Here is an 18,044-nt window from a genome sequence, read left to right on the forward strand (position 1 = left end):
ACAGCAAGCTCTGCCCTCGCCGGGCCACGGCACCCAAACCCCTCGTTTCTGCCCCGTTTCTCAGTCCGGCAGCGATGATTTTTGGCATGCATGTGCGTACGGTTCTCCGGGCTCCGTATCGAGTCTTTAAGGCCAGAATCAAAGTCCGAGCAGAGGTGCAGGCTGCAAACCGCAGTGCCTGCTGCGTGCGAGCGGCGGGTGCCTCCGGCTCGGGCGCACCAACCCCGGCACGCTTAGCCGCTTAGCAATTAGCCAAACGACGCGGTATTATTTACAACCCTTGCTTAGCTGCGCCGAGGGGCGAGGCGGGGGAGGAAGGTCGCCTTCCTCGTGCGGCAAGCGAGGCCGGGGCGGTCACCGCACCACGCTGTGCCCCGCTTCGCCGTGCAGTCCCTGCCCTGCCAAAAGCCCCGGTTTCCCTGCGGGAGCTGCCGCGGCTGCCGGCAGCCCCGGGGTTGGCGGCCAGGACCCTGCAGCGGAGCAGCCGGTCCGGTCTCAGCCCCGCGAAGCCCGGCAGCGGGTCGGGTCGCCCTTCACAGTGTTAGAGGAGAAGCAGCCCTTGCGATGAGGGGAAGGCGTCCACGATGCGCGGGGGGCGGCTCCGCGGTGCCGGCGGCATCCTCCGGCAATGGGGCCGGCACCGCGGGGAATCCCGGGAAGGGGGTGAAGGCAGTGTGCGGCCCGGGGGCAACGGGGCAAACGCAACCAGGGCGCTGCCCAGCCCTGGCACTGCTTTTCGGCTGCTCTGTCCAGGCAGTTGGGCTCCCAGAGGGCTTTTTTTCTTCCTTTTCTTCTTTTTTTTCTTTTTTTCTTCTTTCCCCCTCAGCAAAGCTGGGGCTGAGCCCGTGGCAGCCGGCGGGGCCCTGGCCATCCCAGCCGGCTTTGCCCTGGAGGCGCTGGCACCGAGGGAGGGACAAGAGAGGCCCCCCCCGGCCGTGCAGGGGCTTCCTCAGCCCTTTCGACTTGGCCAGCGCCGCGGGGAGCTTGGCGGCCCCGGGGGGGTCCCGGCTGCTCCCCTCCATCCCCCAAGTTTCACAGTGTCGGCTAGGCTTGGCGACGGCGTCCCTTCCCCCGGGCACAGCACCCCCCCGCCGCGTCCCACTCGGGTCACGACACCGCCAGTTCTCTGCGCCCGCGCCAGACCCGTCCCCCTCCGCGTGCAATTTGGGGAGGAACAGCTGGATTTCAGGGCACGGGGTGCGGAAAACGGGGACGGAGGGGGGGACCGGAGCCGCGGGCGAGGGAGAAGGGGCTGGGGAAGGGGGGCGCCGGCGCGGGGCTGAGCCCGGGAGCATCCGCGCCGGGAGAGGGACCACGGGGGGCTGCCCGGCGGCTCCTCCCCCGGCCCGGGCGCCGCTCACACGGGCGACGTGGCCGTGGACTCGCTGTAGAGGCTCTCGGCGATGTCGGCGCGCTGGATCCTGCGCAGGGCGGCCAGCAGGGCCTCCAGGGTGGCGGTCTCCCGGGAGGCCCAGTCGGCCAGGAGGGCGCGGGCGGGCGCCTCGCCGCGCGCAAAGGCCTCCAGTGGCTCCTCGCCGTAGCCCAGCTCGGCCGCCAGCCGCCTCCACGTCTCCTCGGCCGAGCTGCTCAGCAGCTTCTCCACCTCCTCCTGCTTGCCCGGCGGCAGGCTGGCGTAGAGGCTCCCGTCGCCCTTGGGCGCTGCGGCAGAGCGGAGCGGCGTCGGGGCGCGTCGGGGGGGCCCGCCGCGGTGCCCCCCCCCCCCCGCCCGCCGTGCCCCTACCTGGCGCCTGGGTGCCCTGGCCCGGCGGCTGCTGGTCGTGCAGGCTCTGGCTGTCGACGGAGATGCCGCTGTCGCTGTGCAGCTTCTCGCCCTCGGGCGAGGGCGTCTGGTTCACGGGGCGGTTGTTGGCGCCCTGCTTGTTCTGCTTGCAGCTGTTCCACCTGCGCCGGGGGGGGGGGGTTGGCGGGGGCTGAGCGCCGCGCTCACCCCCCCCCCAGCTCCCTCCTCCCAGGAGAAGCATCGCTCTGGCGTCCCGCGCATCCCGCCCGCCCCGCTTTGCATCGCCACCACCACCAGTTTTGTAACTCCCCATTGCCGTGCATCACTGCCCGCCCTGCTTTGCATCACCACCGCCGGTTTTGCAGCTCCCCATCGCCGTGCATCACTGCCCGCCCCGCTTTGCATCGCCACCGCCGGTTTTGCAGCTCCCCATCGCCGTGCATCGCTGCCCGCCCCGCTTTGCACCGCCACCGCCGGTTTTGTAACTCCCCATCGCCGTGCATCACTGCCCGCCCCGCTTTGCACCGCCACCGCCGGTTTTGCAGCTCCCCATCGCCGTGCATCGTCACCGCCGTTTGCAGGGGTGCAGCAGGCCGTGTCCCCGCGGCACGCTACCTTTTGAAGGCGATGTAGGCCACCAGCCCCACCACCACGGCCGCCAGGATGGAGCAGTAGACGGGGATGAGGTTGTCGGCGGTGCCGTGGCTCACCACGGGCTGCGAGCTGCCCATGACGGTGGTGCCGGCGTCCGCCGCGGTGCTGGGCGCCGCCTCGCTGCCGGGGGGGTCCCGGGTGACGGGCTCGGGGCTGTCGGAGCCCGCCAGCGCCGGCGTCTGCGTGGTCCAGCGAGGGTGGAGATCTGGCCGGGAGAAGAAAGAGCCGTGTGCGGAGCGCGGCCCTGAGCGCCTGCCGGGGGGCTGCAACGCCGGGGGCAGCCCCGACCCCCCGATGCGGTGCCGGGGGCTGCAGCGGGCGCCGAGCCACATTTCGCTCCGGCTTCGGTACCGGTGCCGCCGGCTCCTCCGTGACCGCGGCCGCTCGGCCGGTGCGGGAAGCAAAGCGCCGCGGGGAGGCTGGCGGCTCGCCGGCCCCCGCCGCCCTTTCCGCTCCCGCCCGCCGCCGCGAACAAAGCGTGCCCTGTGCTCCTTGGCTTGCGCCTCCATTTACCCGACCCTCCCGAGGGCTCGGCCCGAGGGAGCTGCCGCTCGCCGCTGCGGGTCCCCGGCAGCCGCCACAAAGCCCTTTTCTCCGCGCCACCGAGGAGGGACGGGATGGGGGTCCCCAGCGCTGGCCCTGCCACCCCCTCTTGCAGCCCATTAGCAGCCCAGTGTCATTAATGCCCTCTGCTTAGTGCCACCACGAGACCACGTGGGATGGCTGAGCCTCCCCGGGATGGACGGACGGACAGAGCGCGGGGAAGGCGGACGCGGTCCCGGCTCCTTTCCCCGCCGCTCAGGACGAGGCCGGGGGGCTCGGCGGGGGCCGCGTTACCTCTGCACTCGGCGTCGGAGGTGGCCGTGCACTCCTTGACCAGCACCTCGTTCTCCTCGCAGATGGTGCAGGGCAGGCAGGGGTCCACGAAGTTGGCCTCGTCGGAGAAGGTGCCCTCGGGGCACTCCTCGCACACCGTGTCCTGCGCGTCGCGGCAGGGGAACATGAGGCCGAAGCCCACCTCGCAGAGCCGGCACTCCCGGCACGCGCCGCTCGCCTCGTCCTGGTAGTAGCCGTAGGCGCAGCGGCACACGGCGTCGTCCGACTCCACGCAGGGCGCCGACATGCTCTGCAGCCCCACGCACTGCGTGCAGGGCTTGCACGGCTCCGTGGCGCTCACCGTGTCCGAGTAGGTCACGCCTGGGGGGGCAGAGGCCCCGTGAGCCGGCAGCTCCCCGGCCCCTGCGGTCCCCGTCCCGCTTCGCACCCCGGGATGCAGGCAGGAGCTCGTCCAGCTCCGGGACCACCACCGGCTTCACCGGTTATCCCTGCTCCGGGGCAGCAAGACCTCCTGCAGCCTCATCCCTGCCCGTTCGCAGTGAATCCCGCTCCGTAGCGCAGCAATTCCCCGCGCTAACTGGGGATCTGGCTGCTAATTCAGCGCCCTTGAACCCCCCGTTGCCTGCGCAGCCCCCCGGCCGCGCTGATCCCGGGGGAATTGCCCCAAACCGGCTGGCTGGGTGCAATCGGTGCCCCTCTCTCGCTCCGTGCCCTGTCTCAGCATCCCGGCGGATCGCTGCTCCGCACAGCGGCATCCGATTCCCAGCGGAGGGGCCGGGGATGCGGGCCGGGATGTAAACAGGAGGTTTCAGCACTAATCGCTGACTCTCCTCCGGCCCCGGGGCGGCTCACGCTCCGGTTTCACGGCACCCGGCAGGATTGATGCCGCCGTGTAAATCAATCCTGCTCCCGCAGCCCGTCGAGCCGCCCCCGGCGCGGTCCCGGGGGGGTTTGAGTCTATTTTTAGCCCAGGGAGAAGGGCCCGGCTCCTGTCCTGGAGGGCACCACTGCCGTCTGCCCCTCGCCGGCATCCCGCAGCCCCTGCCGCCCCCCCCAAAGCACCGGGCGCCAGCCCCGGGTCCTGCTCCTCTCCAGGGCTGGGAACACCGTCCCGGAGACCGGGCCGCTCACCCCCCTCGCCCCCCAGCCCGCGCCCCTCCGAGCAGGGCAGAGCACCCGGCCGCCCGCCCGCCAGCGTGCGCAGCGCCCATTAACCTGGCTGAGCCTTTGCATCACGCTGAATTATTGATGGGCACCATTAGCGCGGGGAAGTGGCCAGGAAAGGCATTCGGCTGAGTGGGCACATTTTCAGCGGCAGCCCAAGGTATCGGAGCGGAGCACTTACAGCCGGGATGCAAACGGGCCCCCCCTGCACCCCCCCGCGGCAATGGAGCCTGGGGAGCCGCATGAATAAATCACGAGGCAGCACTCAGGGGCGGCTGGCGAGGGCGAAGGAGGAAAATAATCAGAAGAAATCAAGCAAGTGGCCCTTTGGGCTAGCGCGGGAGCGGGGGCCTCCAGCCGGGGCGGTGCCTTGTCGATAGCAAATTTTTGCGGATGAATTTGGCCAGCGACCGGGGAAGAAATGCAAGGCGAAAGCCCTGGGCGGAGGGCCAGACCGGCCGTGCTCATCCCGGCATTTCGCGCCCGGCAACCAGAGCAGAGCCATCTCCCGCGGGGACCCCGAGGGGGGGGTCCCCCACCCCAGCAGGGGTGGCTGGGGACACCGCAGGCATCTCCCTCTCTGCCCCAGCAACCCTGCTCGGGGCTCAGCTTGTGGGGATTAATCCGTGCCAAGGTTAAGGAGCAAGGGGCTACAGCTGGGATTGGGGGGGAGGCTGTGCCGGGGCGGGGGGGGATAAAACAGGCAGGTTTGGGGCTGGGTTGCCTGGTTTGGGCTGTCTGCCCTGCTGCTTGTGTTATTGGTGCCCGGCTGCGTGTCCCAGCGCTGCCTCCCCCAGCGGGCCTCATCCTGCCCGGGGTACCCCACACTCCCCCGGCAGCCAGGTCAGTGAGGGGGGGCCCGCACGGTGCTGCCAAGCGGGGGGCAGCAGGGCTGCGGTGCTGGGAGAGCAGTGAGGGCTGCGGGGGAAACTGAGGCACGGCGGGGGCACGGCGTGGCCGGGAGCAGCCGACCGCCGCTGGCCGCCGGCGGGGAGGCCGGGAGAGGTGCTGGGCGCTGCTGGCGGCCTCCACTCCCGCAAGCCCCCGGGAAGGGCGGCAGGGCCAGGGCTCGGCCTCGCGCTGCTCCTCCGCTCCCAGACCCGCCGAGCCGCTGCCGGAGCCGCCTCCCACTGCGGGCGAGGCCCGGCCGAGCCGGGATGCAGCCCGGCACCGCGGCACCCACGCAGCCGCCTACACGTGCCGCCGGCTTCCCGACACCGCACCCCGGTCACGGGCCCGCTCCCCCGGCCCGCGCCCTCCCGGCGGGGGTCCAAGCCCCCTTCCAGCCTCCGGCTTCCCGGGAAGAAAGCGGGCAGGGAAGGTGTCTCCCTGTCTGGATGCGCCGGGGGTTACGGGAAACAGGGCCGTGACCGCACGCCCTGGGCTCGCAGCCCTGCATCTCATGCAGCTTTGGAGCCAAACGGGATGCAGGCAGCGGGAGGGCTCGCAGGGAGACGGCACAGCCCCGTGCTCCGTGCCCCGGCGGTGGGATGCTCCGGCTCCGACAGAGGCCCCAAGGTTACAGCCGGGCACACGGTGCCCCGAGCCACCGCCACCAGCCGCTCGGCGGGTAGGAGCCATGCATCGATTCCGCAGGAGGCAGCGGTATTTTTAGCGCTGCCCCGAGACGCTGCTGCGGCCCCCGCTCCGTGCTGACACTGCCCTGACCTTCCGGCAGCGCCGGGCACCGCTGGCACGGCTCTCCCTGCCGACGCCGGTCCTCAGCCCGTCTGAGGCCTTCAAGGAGTTTGAGCAATGAATTGGGCGAGCAGCTTGCTCGTGCCCAGGGTGGCACTGTGTAAAGTAGTAATAGCTGGGCCACTTCGTCTGCAAGCATTTGTGCAGCTCCCCGGCAGGCAGCTCGGACGTTGACGGAGCATCTGATGGAGGCAACGTGGCCGGCAGCGAGCCCTGCGCCCCGCTCTGCCGGGGACCAGTGCGCTTTGCCTTGCTCCCCCCAACCTCACTTTTATCCTGCTTCACCGGCTTCAAAAAAAGCAGGGTGCGAGGGGGACGCGGCAGCACGCCGAGGGCTTGTACCCGGCCCGGGGCTGCCGGGCGGCTTTGGGGAAAACGCGGGAAGCAGCCCTGACGCCCGGGATGCCCGCGGGAAGCCCGGGAGCGTGCGAAGGCCGCGACCGCCGACGCCCCCGGCCGCGGTACTCACTGTCGAGGCAGGGCTCGCAGACGGTCTGGTTCACGCCGCAGGGCTGCACGACGCCCTCGCCCAGGTTGCAGGCCCGGCAGCACTCCCCGCTCGCCGTGTACAGCTTGGTGAAGCACTTGTCCTTGGAGGCCCCGGCGGGTCCCTGGGGGGGGAGCAGAGCCCGGGGGCGGCGCATGTTAGCGGCAGCGACTTCCCTGCACGGTGGGGCCCAAAATCAGAGCCCCCGCGGTGGGATGGCTTTGACCAGCGCCCGAGACCCTCGGCAACGCTGTTGCCTGGGGGGGGGTGAGGGTACTCGCTCACAAAGCCCGCTCTCCCATAGGGAAGCAATACAGCTGCTGCCAGCAGTGCGGTGGGGGCAGCTTGGCACGTGCACCCCGCAGCTCCGGGGCACGGGAAGCCCCAAAGCGGCTCTTGGCCGGGGCATGGGAAGCCTCCCGTCCCGGGAAGCAGGGCTGGCGAGAGGCTCGCGGTGGCCCGAGCTCTGCCGGGGCGGGTTTTTGCCGCGCTGTGCAGCGGGTGGGCTTGGCGGGGGGCCGGGGCCGTGGGGCTGAGGCCTCTCTGCTGCCCGGTGTCCCCTCCCGTGTCCCCAGCCGGCTCCTCGCCCAGCGCCAGTTATGGACTCGGCTCCGGTTATGGACTCGGCTCCGCGCGGCAGCCGGAGACAATGCAGCGCCAATTATAGGCAGCTGAATGACAAAGTGCTCCAATTACCCCGCGCCGGAAAGCGAGGGCGCTGGGCGCTGGCAGCGCCCGCGGCGCTGGGCCCAGCTGCAGCGGCTCGGCTCAGCTCGGCTCGGGGGGGCCCAGCACCCCCGAACGACAGCCGGGAAACGGCCTGCTTTGCACAGCTGGATGCCTCTCCCCAGGACAAATCCGGCGCGGCCGAGGCTTGCCCGCTGCCTGCGGCACCTCTGGGCTGGCGCTCGCTTCTGCCCTGGGTTGTGACCCCCCCGCCGCTGGGGCAGGCTTTTGCCCCCCCGCTCGACCTGCCGGTGGGGGGGTCCTGGCAGCCGGCTGGTGTCGGGGGGGGGGGGGGGGCAGCTGGGGGGGGGAGCTGCCCGATGTGCCTGGCTATAAATAGTGCTGGAAGGAGCGGGCAGCGCAGCTGGGGCCGCCGCGGGACCTGGCCGCGACCCCCCCGCGCAGCGCGGCCGCAGCCACCGCCGCCGCCCCCGGCCGCGCCCCCGCTCCGCGCCGCTAAACGGCGTGGAAAATGCAACTTCCAGCCCCCCCCCCCGCCCCCGCTTCCCCCCCCCCAGCTCCGCGTCCCCAGCGCTGGACCCCGGGAAGGCCACCGCGCCGGCGAGAGGGGCACATGGTCTGCATTAGCCGCTGCAATGTGCATGTTATTAACGCGACTCCCGTTGACAAAGCCGCAGGTATTAACACCGTAAAGCACTTTGACAGCTGGACCGGGGGGGGCGGGGGGGGGACGCGCAGCACCTTCGCCAGCTTTTAGTCGCTCGCCGGGTCCCGGCAGCGCGTCCCGCCGTTGCGGCAGCCGGTGCCGGCGGGGAGGCGGCCCGGGAGGCAGGTGCTGCCCGACACCCCGAGACCCCGCCCGGGGGGCCGCGCCGAGCGGGGGGGGGGCGGTGCGGGGGGGGGCCGAGCCCCTGGCTCCGAGCGAGCCCCGGACTCCGGGCAGCGGAGGAAGCCACGTCTGAAGCCGTCGCGCCCGGCCAAGCCTCGGCGTGGCAGCTCCGGGACGGCTCTGCTGCTGCCAGCGGCGCCGAGCCACCGCCCGAGCGGCGCAGGTGAAGGGGGAGCCGGGGCGGTGCGGGGCTCCGGGGCGGTGCGGGGGGCCGGGGCGGTGCGGGGAGTCGGGGCGGTGCGGGGAGTCGGGCAGCGCCGGGGCCGGGGGGTCGCGCCGCTGGCCGCACATCTGGCTCCCGACCCCGGGGAGGGCTCGGCGCGGCAGCCGGGCTCCCTGCCCTCCCGTCCCGGCCGCCCACCGCTCTGCTCCCGGCGCGGGACGGGCTTGGCAGGTCGGAGCACAGGGCTCGAACCAGCCCCGAGTGCCAGCAAGTGCCCGGGCGCCGAGCCGGGACGCCGGGGGTGGTGGCGGAGGACCCCAGCGGGGCGGTGTTCCCCGGGGGGGGGCCGCTTGCTGCCCCCGTTGCTGCCCCCAGCACCAGCCCTCCCGGCGGAGAAGGGCTGCCCGAGCCCAGCGCGGTGCCGGCGGGTCGGGGGGGGGTTCCCAAGCCACCCGTGCCCGCGCCCCCCTCGCTGCCCGCTGCCCCCGGCCCCCCCCGCGGCCGCCCCCCCCCCCGCACTCACCGCCGGCAGCAGCAGCGGCAGCAGCAGCGGCAGCGGCAGGAGCCCGGCCATGGTTCCCGGGGCGGCGGCGCCGCCTCACATCCCCCCCGAGCAGCGGGTGCCGCGGCCGCGCTGCCTCCCTCTGCCCGCCGCCGCCCGGCAGCGGCGAGAAAAGGCCCGCAAGTCCCTCCTCCTCCTCCTCCTCCTTCTCCTCCTCCTCCTCCTCCTCTCCGCCCCCGGAGCATCGCGGCGAGCCGCCAGCCAGCACCCCCCTCCCGGCCCCGGGTGCCCGGCTCGGCCGCCCGCCGGCCCCGCGGCTTCCAGCGTCTCCAGCTCCAGCCCTCCCTCCGTGGCCGCCTTCACGATTTGTTAATTAAATCACAGCCGCCGAGATGCTCGGGGCAGGTCGGAGGGGCGAGGCCGGGGCGCCCGGACCTGCTCTGCTCGGGGGCCGCAGGTGCCCGGTTTGGAGACCCCCCCCCCGGGCCGGGAGCGCAGCCCTGCCTGGGCGGTGCAGCGCTGCCGGGAGCGGGGAGCCGTTCGCAACCCCCCCTCGGCACCAGCGCGGCGGCATCGACCTCTCCGCTCCCCGGAACGCGTTGGTTCCCGAACGGCCCAGCGAAGCCGGCCGGGTGCTGCTGGCCCCGAAACGCCCGCCAGCCCCGAGGTGCGGGAGATGCTCGGCGACGGCTCCGGGGGCCGGCGCGGGCACGGAGGCGAGTCCCGCGCTCCCCCACCGCCCGTCCGCTTCTGGGACCCCAGATAAGGGCAGGTTTAATTAGCGAAATTGGTGACATTTAATTAGCAAAAGCCCAATCACAGCTTGGTGAGACATCCCACTACGTCTCGCTCAAGGACAGAGCATCCTTGGAGCCTCCTCCCCGGGCGCACGTGGAGGCCGGAGGTCTGCGAGCGACCCCGGGGCGATGCCCCCCCGCCGCCCCCCCGGGCCCCTCGGAGCCCCCAGAAATAGCCGCAGTTAAACACTCCCCGCGAGCTGCTGCCTGCGAACTTTTCATTGATTTTACTAAAAAGCGTAGGTAATTACCTTCCCGACAAAGACAGTAACGCGGTAATGGTAAGTTATAAATAACGATGAATAAATAATACATAGGGAGACGACCTCGCCGCGCTGCCGGGCCGCCCGCAGCCGGGGCTCGTGTGCGGGTTGCCGGAGGGGTCGGAGCTGGCTCCGTGGGACGGCGGCAGGGCACCGGGGACCGTGCGCCTGGGCCACGGCGGCTGGGCAGGGCGAGCTCCCGTTCTGGGAAAAGGGGAGGAAATTTGGGCTGGAGATGAACCCAGCGGGAAGCTGCCGAAGCGCGGGGTTGCCGTCGGGGAGGGCTGGCGGTTGCACCTTGCCAGAACCGTAAGCGTTTTTCTAAAAAGCCGGTCTCTGGAGGGTGGGGAGGAATTCATACAAACAAGCTGTTTTCCCTTTTTTCTTTTTTTAGAAAATTCCCTTTTTCCAATAGGAAACAAAAGCTTTTCATTGGAGCCATCGTGGCCCGCGGGACCCTCGGCGCGAGCCAAGCCCACCGCCGGAGCGCCGGAAGCGCTGGGCGGAGGCCAAGGGCTCCTGCGGCATTTGGCCCTCTGATCCTCGTTTCCATCAACGGGATTGAGGCATTAAAAGCTTTCAAGGAGCCAGGCCAAGGGCGACGCGCGCGGAGCGAGGCAGGCAGGCGTGCTCCTCACTCGCCCCCCCGCCGCCTCCGAAGCCACCCGCCGCTTTTCCGGGAGGGGGCCGACGGGGAGCGCGGGAAGGACGGCTCCGTCTCAAACCGCGGCCGAGCAAAACCGCAGCGAGGGCACGGGGCTCCGGGCTCACGCGGCGGCGTTTTGCCACTCCGGGCAAAACTGCTTGCGGAAGCGGGGCCGGACGCCCGTCCGTGGCCAGCCGAGGTGCCCCGCTCCGGAGGGGCACGGTGCCGGGTGGGCTCCGCAGCACGCCGGTGCGTCCGGAGAAGAGCCACCGGAGCCGGACTCCGGCTCGGGGCTGCCTCTGGGGCTCCCGCATCCCGGCTCCGACTCGGGACCGGCTCCGCCTGCCTCCGGCACCGTCCGGCAGCACCACGGGGCTTGGTGGCCCCAGCGCAGGTCCGGCCCCGCTGTCACCGTCCTGCCCGGTGCCATCACCCGCGGGGCCCCCTCGGTGCCTGGGGACCCTGCGCAGGGTGCGAGGGTCGAGGGCGTTCGGCTTCGGGAGCATGTGGAGCCTGCAGCACCCCGAGCCCATCGCTCTGAGGCAGACGGGACACAACATCCCCCAGCTCCCCCAAAACCTGATTTCCATTAACGTCAAAGTGTTCCCGTCTGGTTTTTATTACGCTCCTTGATAGCCATTCCTGTAATTTCTCCTAATGCTCCTTTCTAATCCTCCAGCCTCTTTTTCCCTTGTTAATCTCTGCTTTAAGGTCGCCCATCCTCCCTCCATTCCTTTTTTCCCTTCTTTAACGGTTCTTCCAGTGCGATCCATCACCCTGAAGTGCAGCGGGGGGTATTCGTGGTAATGTCAGAGATGAATCTTTGGTTCCATATAAGGCAGGACCGAAGCGATCTCCTGAGAGCGGAGACCACGGTGTCCAGGAAACTCAATCCCTTCTCGGGCTGCAGCGATGGTAAAATAGTGAGACAGTAAAAATAGACCGTGATTTCCCTGCCCGAGAAACGGGACTTTGCAGGATTTCAGCTACGAGCCTCCATTCAGAGCCGGGCGGGGGGAGAGCGCTCCTCGTGACACGTATAATAAAGCACATAAATATGTCCGCGGCAGCAACATTATCGATGTTTTTCTGTTTAAGGTATTGATTGGTTGCACATGCCAGGGGCAGGGCCGGCTTTCTTCTCACCAGCCCGGCTTTTGGGAACCCATTGATTCAGTTTTGTTGCTGATGGATCAAGAATCCTGCTGTTAGGAGGAAATGAATGTCGAAGCCTCCGCCGCGCCGCGAGGACGGGGCACGGCAGGCAGTGGCAAACTCCAGCCGAGCACAAAAGCGCCCGGGAATCGCTCCGTTTTCGCTTTGCGCCCCGAACGGCGGCTCTCGGGACAGGCCCCGCGCGAGGGCTCCCGCCAAGGGCGCGCGGCGGCCGGGGCCGGGCACCAGCGTGGGCTCCTCCGGGCGGATGCAATCACGCTGCTGCGGCTCCGGAAGGCGGGAGCAGGGTCTCGGCGGGGCTCCCATCTCCTGCAGTTTTGATTAAAATCCAAAGCGTTTTGGAGCATTTAAGGGGAAAAAAAAAGAGCATGAGCGAGTTTGCCTTCTCGGGGTAACGATGCTGTCGGTGACGTTACCCAACCTGAGTTTGGCTCCCTGGCAGAGATACCAAGGGGAATAAAAACCGAGGCAAGGAGGGAGAGAGGGTGACTAAGTCCGAGCTGCCGCTGGGCGATCCTGTCCCTATGGCAACTGCCTTCAAAGTCCCGGCCGCATCTCCTCCTCCTTCCAGCCGCTTTTGTGCGCGTCCGAGCACAAAGCGGAGGCGCGAACCCCCCGGCCCGGCGCGGGGTGGGAGCGGGCTGGAGGCCGCTTTGCGCCGCAGAGGAGGGCAACGGGGGGGTTCTGCCCCTGGAGCCGTGTCGGGACGCAAGCAGCCCTGCTCCAGCCTTGCGTGCCGCCCGGGATGCGCTGGACCCGGCTGTGCCGGACCCCAAATGCTTCCTTCCACCCTTCCTCTGACCCCCCCCAAGAGGCTGATTGTCCAGGACGACCTGGACTTTAAGCCCCTGTGTCCCACCAGACCCCTCTCCTCTTGTTTTTTCCCCAAATCTTCCATGTTAAAGGATGCAGGGGCTTCATCCCCGCAACGCTCAGACGAGCCCAGGGCAGGATCCCAGCAGGGTTCGAGCTCAGCTGGCTTCACTTAAGGGCTTTTAGGGTGGCTGGAAGGAGGGAGCTGCCCCTTTGGGTGGGGGTGGGGGTAAAGGCATCACACCCGGCATAAAAGGGGAGGCAGCTGCTCCCCTCTCCTCCTTTTCTTTTCCCCTTGCTGCTGAGCAGAGCGGGTGCCCCGTGCCGGCCCCGGGATGCAGCGGGGAAGGAGGTGAGGGCAGCCCGGGCGCATGCAGTGCTGCTGGTGCTCTCAGGCCACAGCCGCGCTCTCTCTGGCCGCAAATTTAGCCTGGAGCGATCCCCGGGGGTTAATCCAGAGCGCTAGGCAAAAATTCCCCTGATTGCAGCCTGGCTTTCTCAGCGTTATCAGGATGTTATCCCTGCTTTAGCTTTCCAGAAAAGCCACAAGCTCCTCAATGTGCCCTCTGGAAAGCGCTGGAGGTTGGGGCCTGGGAGATGCCCTTCTCCGGTGCAGCTGGATGCGTTAACCAGCGGCAGCGTGGTCGGGAGATGCATCTCCGTCCATCTTCCCGCGGGAGCAGCGCTGCGCCGGGACGTGCTCGGCAGCCAGGTGCACATCGAGGTGAGGAGCGCGGGAGCCCTAACGGGGAGGGGACTTGGCCGTGCCTCCCCGACGTGTTGATGCTGTGTCCCCGGGTGCGATCCGTCCCCCCCACCCCGTGCACCCTCCAGCTCCCGCTCCAGCCTCTTCCCAGCAGCTGCGATTGAGTCAGGAGGGAGCTAATTTCCCAGCCTGCCGAGACAATGATGTAAACTAATTGCTGCCTTCGTTCCCCATGCAAATCAGCCGGCCGCGGCCCCGGCTGGGCGCCCGCCCCGGGGTGGGCTGCACCGCCGGGCGCTGCCGGGGACGGGGGGCAGCCGGGCGAGGAGGCCGCGGGCGGGTGTCAGAGCAGGGGGAAGGCAGGGAGCTGTGCTGCGAGTGTCCTGTGCTCTGGAAATCAGGTGAGAGCTTTATAAAGGTCAGATAAATGAAGATGGATTGGATGGGAGTAATCTGATTGGGGGGAGCAGCGCCGGCTCTGCAGGGGAAACCAGGCCTTTCAGACCTGCTGGAATCCTCTCGGCAAGTAAACAACGTCGAGGGCAGGGAGGAAATTGGTAAATGCAATTTTATGCTGGCTTCTAGAAAGATTTTAATGAGGGCCATAACATGAGAGCGAGATGGAAATGCAGCCGCCCCGGGGGAGCGGCAAAAGTCCATCCGCGAGCCTGAGTCCCGCCGGCAGCACGGGTGGGTGATGCACCCAGGAGCCGCGGCCCGGGGAGGCGCGGAGGGTCCCGGGGCGTCCTGCGAGGCGAGGGCACGCTGGTGCTTGCCCGGGAGGCCAGTGCAGACCTCGGGGTCCTGGGCGACCGCCAGCGCCCCGAGAGCTTAGCGCAAACCCCGCAGCGCTGTGGGCGGCGATGTCTCCCCGAGGCCTCGCTCCCTGCCGCGCGGAGCATCCTCGGCTGGCCGCTTGCTTCCAGGCCCCCGCCGGCAGCCGGGGGGGCAGGACGTGCCTGCAGACTCCCCCGGGACGTGCGAGACGGGCTGAAAGCAAACAAGGCATTAGCCGCAGCCGCCGTCGCCAAGCGCCCTCCCTCGCGTTCGGCAGCACGGCAAACAGCCACGTGTGCCCAGCAGCGGTGGCAGCGTGGGGGGGGGGGGTTTGGGGACCCCTCCAGCCTCGCAGCTGCAGCGCGGACGGTGACAGCCAGCGTGCCGAGGATGGGCTTTGCACAGGGCCTGGGTGTTTCGAGGAGATGTCGCTCCAAGGTGAAGAGCATCCCCGCTAGCAGATGCGCAGGATTAAGCCCCGAGGTTGCATTTGGTGCGGATGCAACGTGCAGAGGGGGGGCAAGAGCGGCTCAGCAGGACTTTCCCTGCCCCAGCCTCTCTCCGGGTCCGTGGCCATGGGAAGGGGCAGCGAAAGCTCGGCCAGGCTGGTGGTCTGGGGTGCCCACGGCAAGCTCTGTCCGTGGCCGCAAAGCCACCCGTTGCCACCCCTGGTTTCGCCCTCTGGGCAGCGGATGCGCTCAGCGCCCCAGGGCCCGGCTGAAACCCGAGCCACAGCCGCTGGCAGAGGCGGCTCGGCTCGGGGCCGAGCGCTGCTCTTTGCAAGGCTCCTCGGTTTAAAAGCATTACGGCTCCCTGGCTAATAAACCCAGGGATTTGCTGAAGCTGCTTGAGGTCCCATTTTCTCGGGAACCCATTTCCACGGCATGAATCACCAAGTGCAATGAACTCAATTAGTTCAGACAGAGGCAGGAGATAAATCAGGGTCCCATTAGGAAACCCTGAGGTTAATTTATGGCCTCGAGCAGTGCTGGCTGCCTCCCTGCTCCTGCCCCGCGTGCAACCTGCTTCAGAGCAAGCCAAGAAGCAGGGTGGGCTTGCTGTTATCTCCCTCTGTGATGGACGGACGCAGCAGCGGCCCAGCCCTCACCTTGACCAGATGACCCAGATCAGCTGGAGCAGCAGCTCGGTGCGGGGGAGCCTTCATTCATTCACTCCTTCATTCATTCATTTGTTCATTCATCCCACATTCCCTGCGTAGTGATGCTGGGACAAAAATGGTAGCAGTCCAAGAAATCTGGGCTAGCATTTCTGTCCAGCAACCCCCGGCTCGAACGCTGAAGGCTTTGCCCTGTCGAATCCACGTGGGTGAGAGGCTGGGGCCACATCCTGCCCCCCAACCCGCTCGGACAGGGACCCCGGGAGGAGGCGGATGCGCCTGGGTTAGGTCCCAATAAAACACGGGTCCCACCAGCCCTTCGAACCCTGAGCGCTGCAGCGAGGTCGCTGGGATTTGCAGGCGCTGTGAAGTCTCCGCGTTGCAACCTCAGGCTGGGCGGGAAGGGCAGCGCTGCTCTGGTCTCCTGCTCGAAGCGCTCCCGGGGCGCGTTGGGTGCTGCAAACCTGCCCTTCGCTGTGGAGCCCCTGTGAGAGCAGAGCCCTTGGAAAAGCCGCTGCCGATTCGAAGCACTTGAACCCCGTGAAAGCTGGATGCAGATTTCTCCATAAGTGGGGAAAAAACCCTCCGGTGCTGGGGCTGGCTGGCGGCAGCACTGCCGTTCCCAGGGAAGAGCTGCTCCTGCCACCTCCGTTTCCATCAACAAGCAGGATGGAGCCATTGCAATTCCTCTCCCGCTGCCCCCAGACCGAGCTGCCAGAAGAGGTTTCAGGAGGAAATCTGAGCCGGGCAACATGTTTTGGGTTGAAATGCAGCAGTGTGACACTTTGGTTTGCAGCGATGTGCCAGCGCAGAGGAAAGGACGTTGGGTGTCTGGCTCAATGACGAGGGACTGGAGGGGAAAGACCCTCTGGGACTCCCCAGCTTGGCTCAGATGATGGAGGTGTCGTTGAATGGCGGCGGGGTGTCCCCGGGGTGGTGTCCCGGGGATGCAGCCCAGCGCCGTGCTGCACGCTCCCTCTCGCCTCCGGTTGAGCTCCCGTCGCTTGCAATCACGAGCTGCTGGAGGCCTAAGGAAGGGCAGGAGTCTTCCAAACGGCAGCGCGGAAGTCGCTGATCTGGAAAAAATCAAAAATCTTCTCGACTGGACAGTCATAACACAGCTTCGCGCTGACCTTGAAATGCCGAGGCTGCTAAGGAAGCGCCGGAGCTGGAAGTCTTGGGAGAGAGCCCTTCATCACCGCCGGCTGCATCGCGGAGGCGGGAGCGGCACCGGACCCCGTCCTCGCGTGGGACGGACCCTTCGGCCTCGCCTCCTCCCCGGCCGGGCAGCTCGTGCTGCGTGGGCAGGGTGACGCGAGACCTCCTCTCCCACCCACGGAGCGGCTTTTCCCGCGACGCTCCTGCGCTCGCTGCAAGGTGCGGGACGGTTCCGAAAAGCGGCAGACCTGGCCCTCTGCCTGGGTGCCCGGAGCCAGAGATCTAGGACCGTTTTGGCTAGAGGCCTTTTTTGAGGGTGGGAAAATGGTCCCCTGTGCCGGCTGCCCCTGGGCCCTGTCCCAGGGATGCCGAGGCAGCAGCAGGAGCACCGCCGCACGGAGACGGGTGATCCCAGGGAGGCAAGATGCAGGCCTGGGGCGGGATTCGGCATCCGCATCCCTGACCAACAGCAGGGAACGTGGCCGCTCCACCCCGGGCTGGCCCCAAGCGCCGACACCTTCCTCCCTGGGGACGGACAGACGGACGGACGGCCATGCCGCGGGTCTGGCGGGCTGGGCCAGCTCGCTGCAGAGGAGGTGGCTCCAGAGGCGGCTCCGGAGGCGGCTCCTGCCCTGCGATGCCGCGAAGCCGGCCGGAAGAGCGGCAATATAAACCAGATGCTATTTCAGGCCCGCGACAGCCGGTGCTGGGCAGGTCAGCTCGGAGACTAAGTTAATTGTGGGAAAGCGTGCCGGGGCTGGAGGGCACGGGCGGTGGGCAGGCAGCTATTAATCTGTCTGCCCCGGCGCTGCTCCACCCCAGCCCTGGGGCCGCAGCACCTTCGGAGGGTATTAGCATGAAAACAACCCACCTTGAGTGCTTTTTTTGTTTTTTTCCCTACTGCATTTAATTTAAAACCCTGTAGAATAATTCCATCTGTGCAAGGCTTTGTGAGAGCTCGTCTCGCCCGGAGCGTGAGCCCCTGGGCCCAAAGCTCTTGGCGCAGGGCGTTTCTCCAACCGCAGCGGCGCGGCGCAGAGCGGCTGAGGCTCGTTGCCCTCATGGGAAACCTTCTCCGGGCAGCTTTCCTCTCCGCTCCCGGGCTCGTCCGAGGATGGAGCCTTCTGTACAGACCTGCGATGCTTCGCCGCGTTGCTCAGACCCCGCTCCGGCGCCGGGCAGCCCGGCACCCCCAGCAGAGCAACCGCCCGGGCGAGAGATGCCGTTTCCCGGCTGGGAGCCGGAGCATGCTGGGCCCAAGGGAGCTGTCCGAGGGGGCACAGTAAACCAAAACCTTGGGAAAAGCCACACGAGCAGGTCCCCGCGCTGAAACCGGAGTAGCCCGCGGAGGTTCCCGCATGCCCGCGCGGCGGGAGGGCTCGCTGTGGCGGCAGATCGGCCCCCGACAGCGCTGCAGGGCTGTGGGCGTTTGGGGAGATCTGCTTCTAATGGAGATTTCCCCAAAATGCTCAGGCCTGGGAGGGATTTGGGGGAAAGGCAGCAATGACAATCTCCGTATTTATTATCCGTGGTAAAACCCCTGTCCGCAGGCCCCGGGGAGCAAACGTGCTGCAGCCCGGGCTGCCGAGATGCTCCGGGCCCCACCAGGGAGGTTTCGCATGAGCCGTCTGGGTCGGGAAGACAGGGCGAAAAATCCCCTCCAGTCTTTTTTGGCTTTTATTATTTACTTTGCAGCTTTTGTTTAAACCTTTTTACTGCCTGCGTAAAGATGCTCTGCGCAGCGGCGGCATGGGTTTGCGGGAGCAGGA

General features: G+C 68.0%; 1 protein-coding gene across 1 annotated transcript; it reads right to left on the bottom strand.

The window, feature by feature from the left end:
• Window positions 1-1,224: 1,224 nt before the first annotated feature.
• NGFR (nerve growth factor receptor) lies at window positions 1,225-8,980 on the bottom strand. Its single transcript, XM_064524620.1, has 6 exons — window positions 8,844-8,980; window positions 6,564-6,705; window positions 3,233-3,592; window positions 2,357-2,600; window positions 1,742-1,902; window positions 1,225-1,659 (listed from the first exon to the last, which is right to left on the bottom strand). The coding sequence occupies exons 1-6, from the start codon at window positions 8,892-8,894 to the stop codon at window positions 1,358-1,360; spliced, it is 1,260 nt and encodes a 419-aa protein (XP_064380690.1). The 5' UTR covers window positions 8,895-8,980; the 3' UTR covers window positions 1,225-1,357.
• Between the last annotated feature and the right edge of the window lie 9,064 nt (window positions 8,981-18,044).

Source organism: Dromaius novaehollandiae, chromosome 22, assembly GCF_036370855.1.
Source record: "Dromaius novaehollandiae isolate bDroNov1 chromosome 22, bDroNov1.hap1, whole genome shotgun sequence".
Classification (NCBI taxonomy): Eukaryota; Metazoa; Chordata; class Aves; order Casuariiformes; family Dromaiidae; genus Dromaius; species Dromaius novaehollandiae.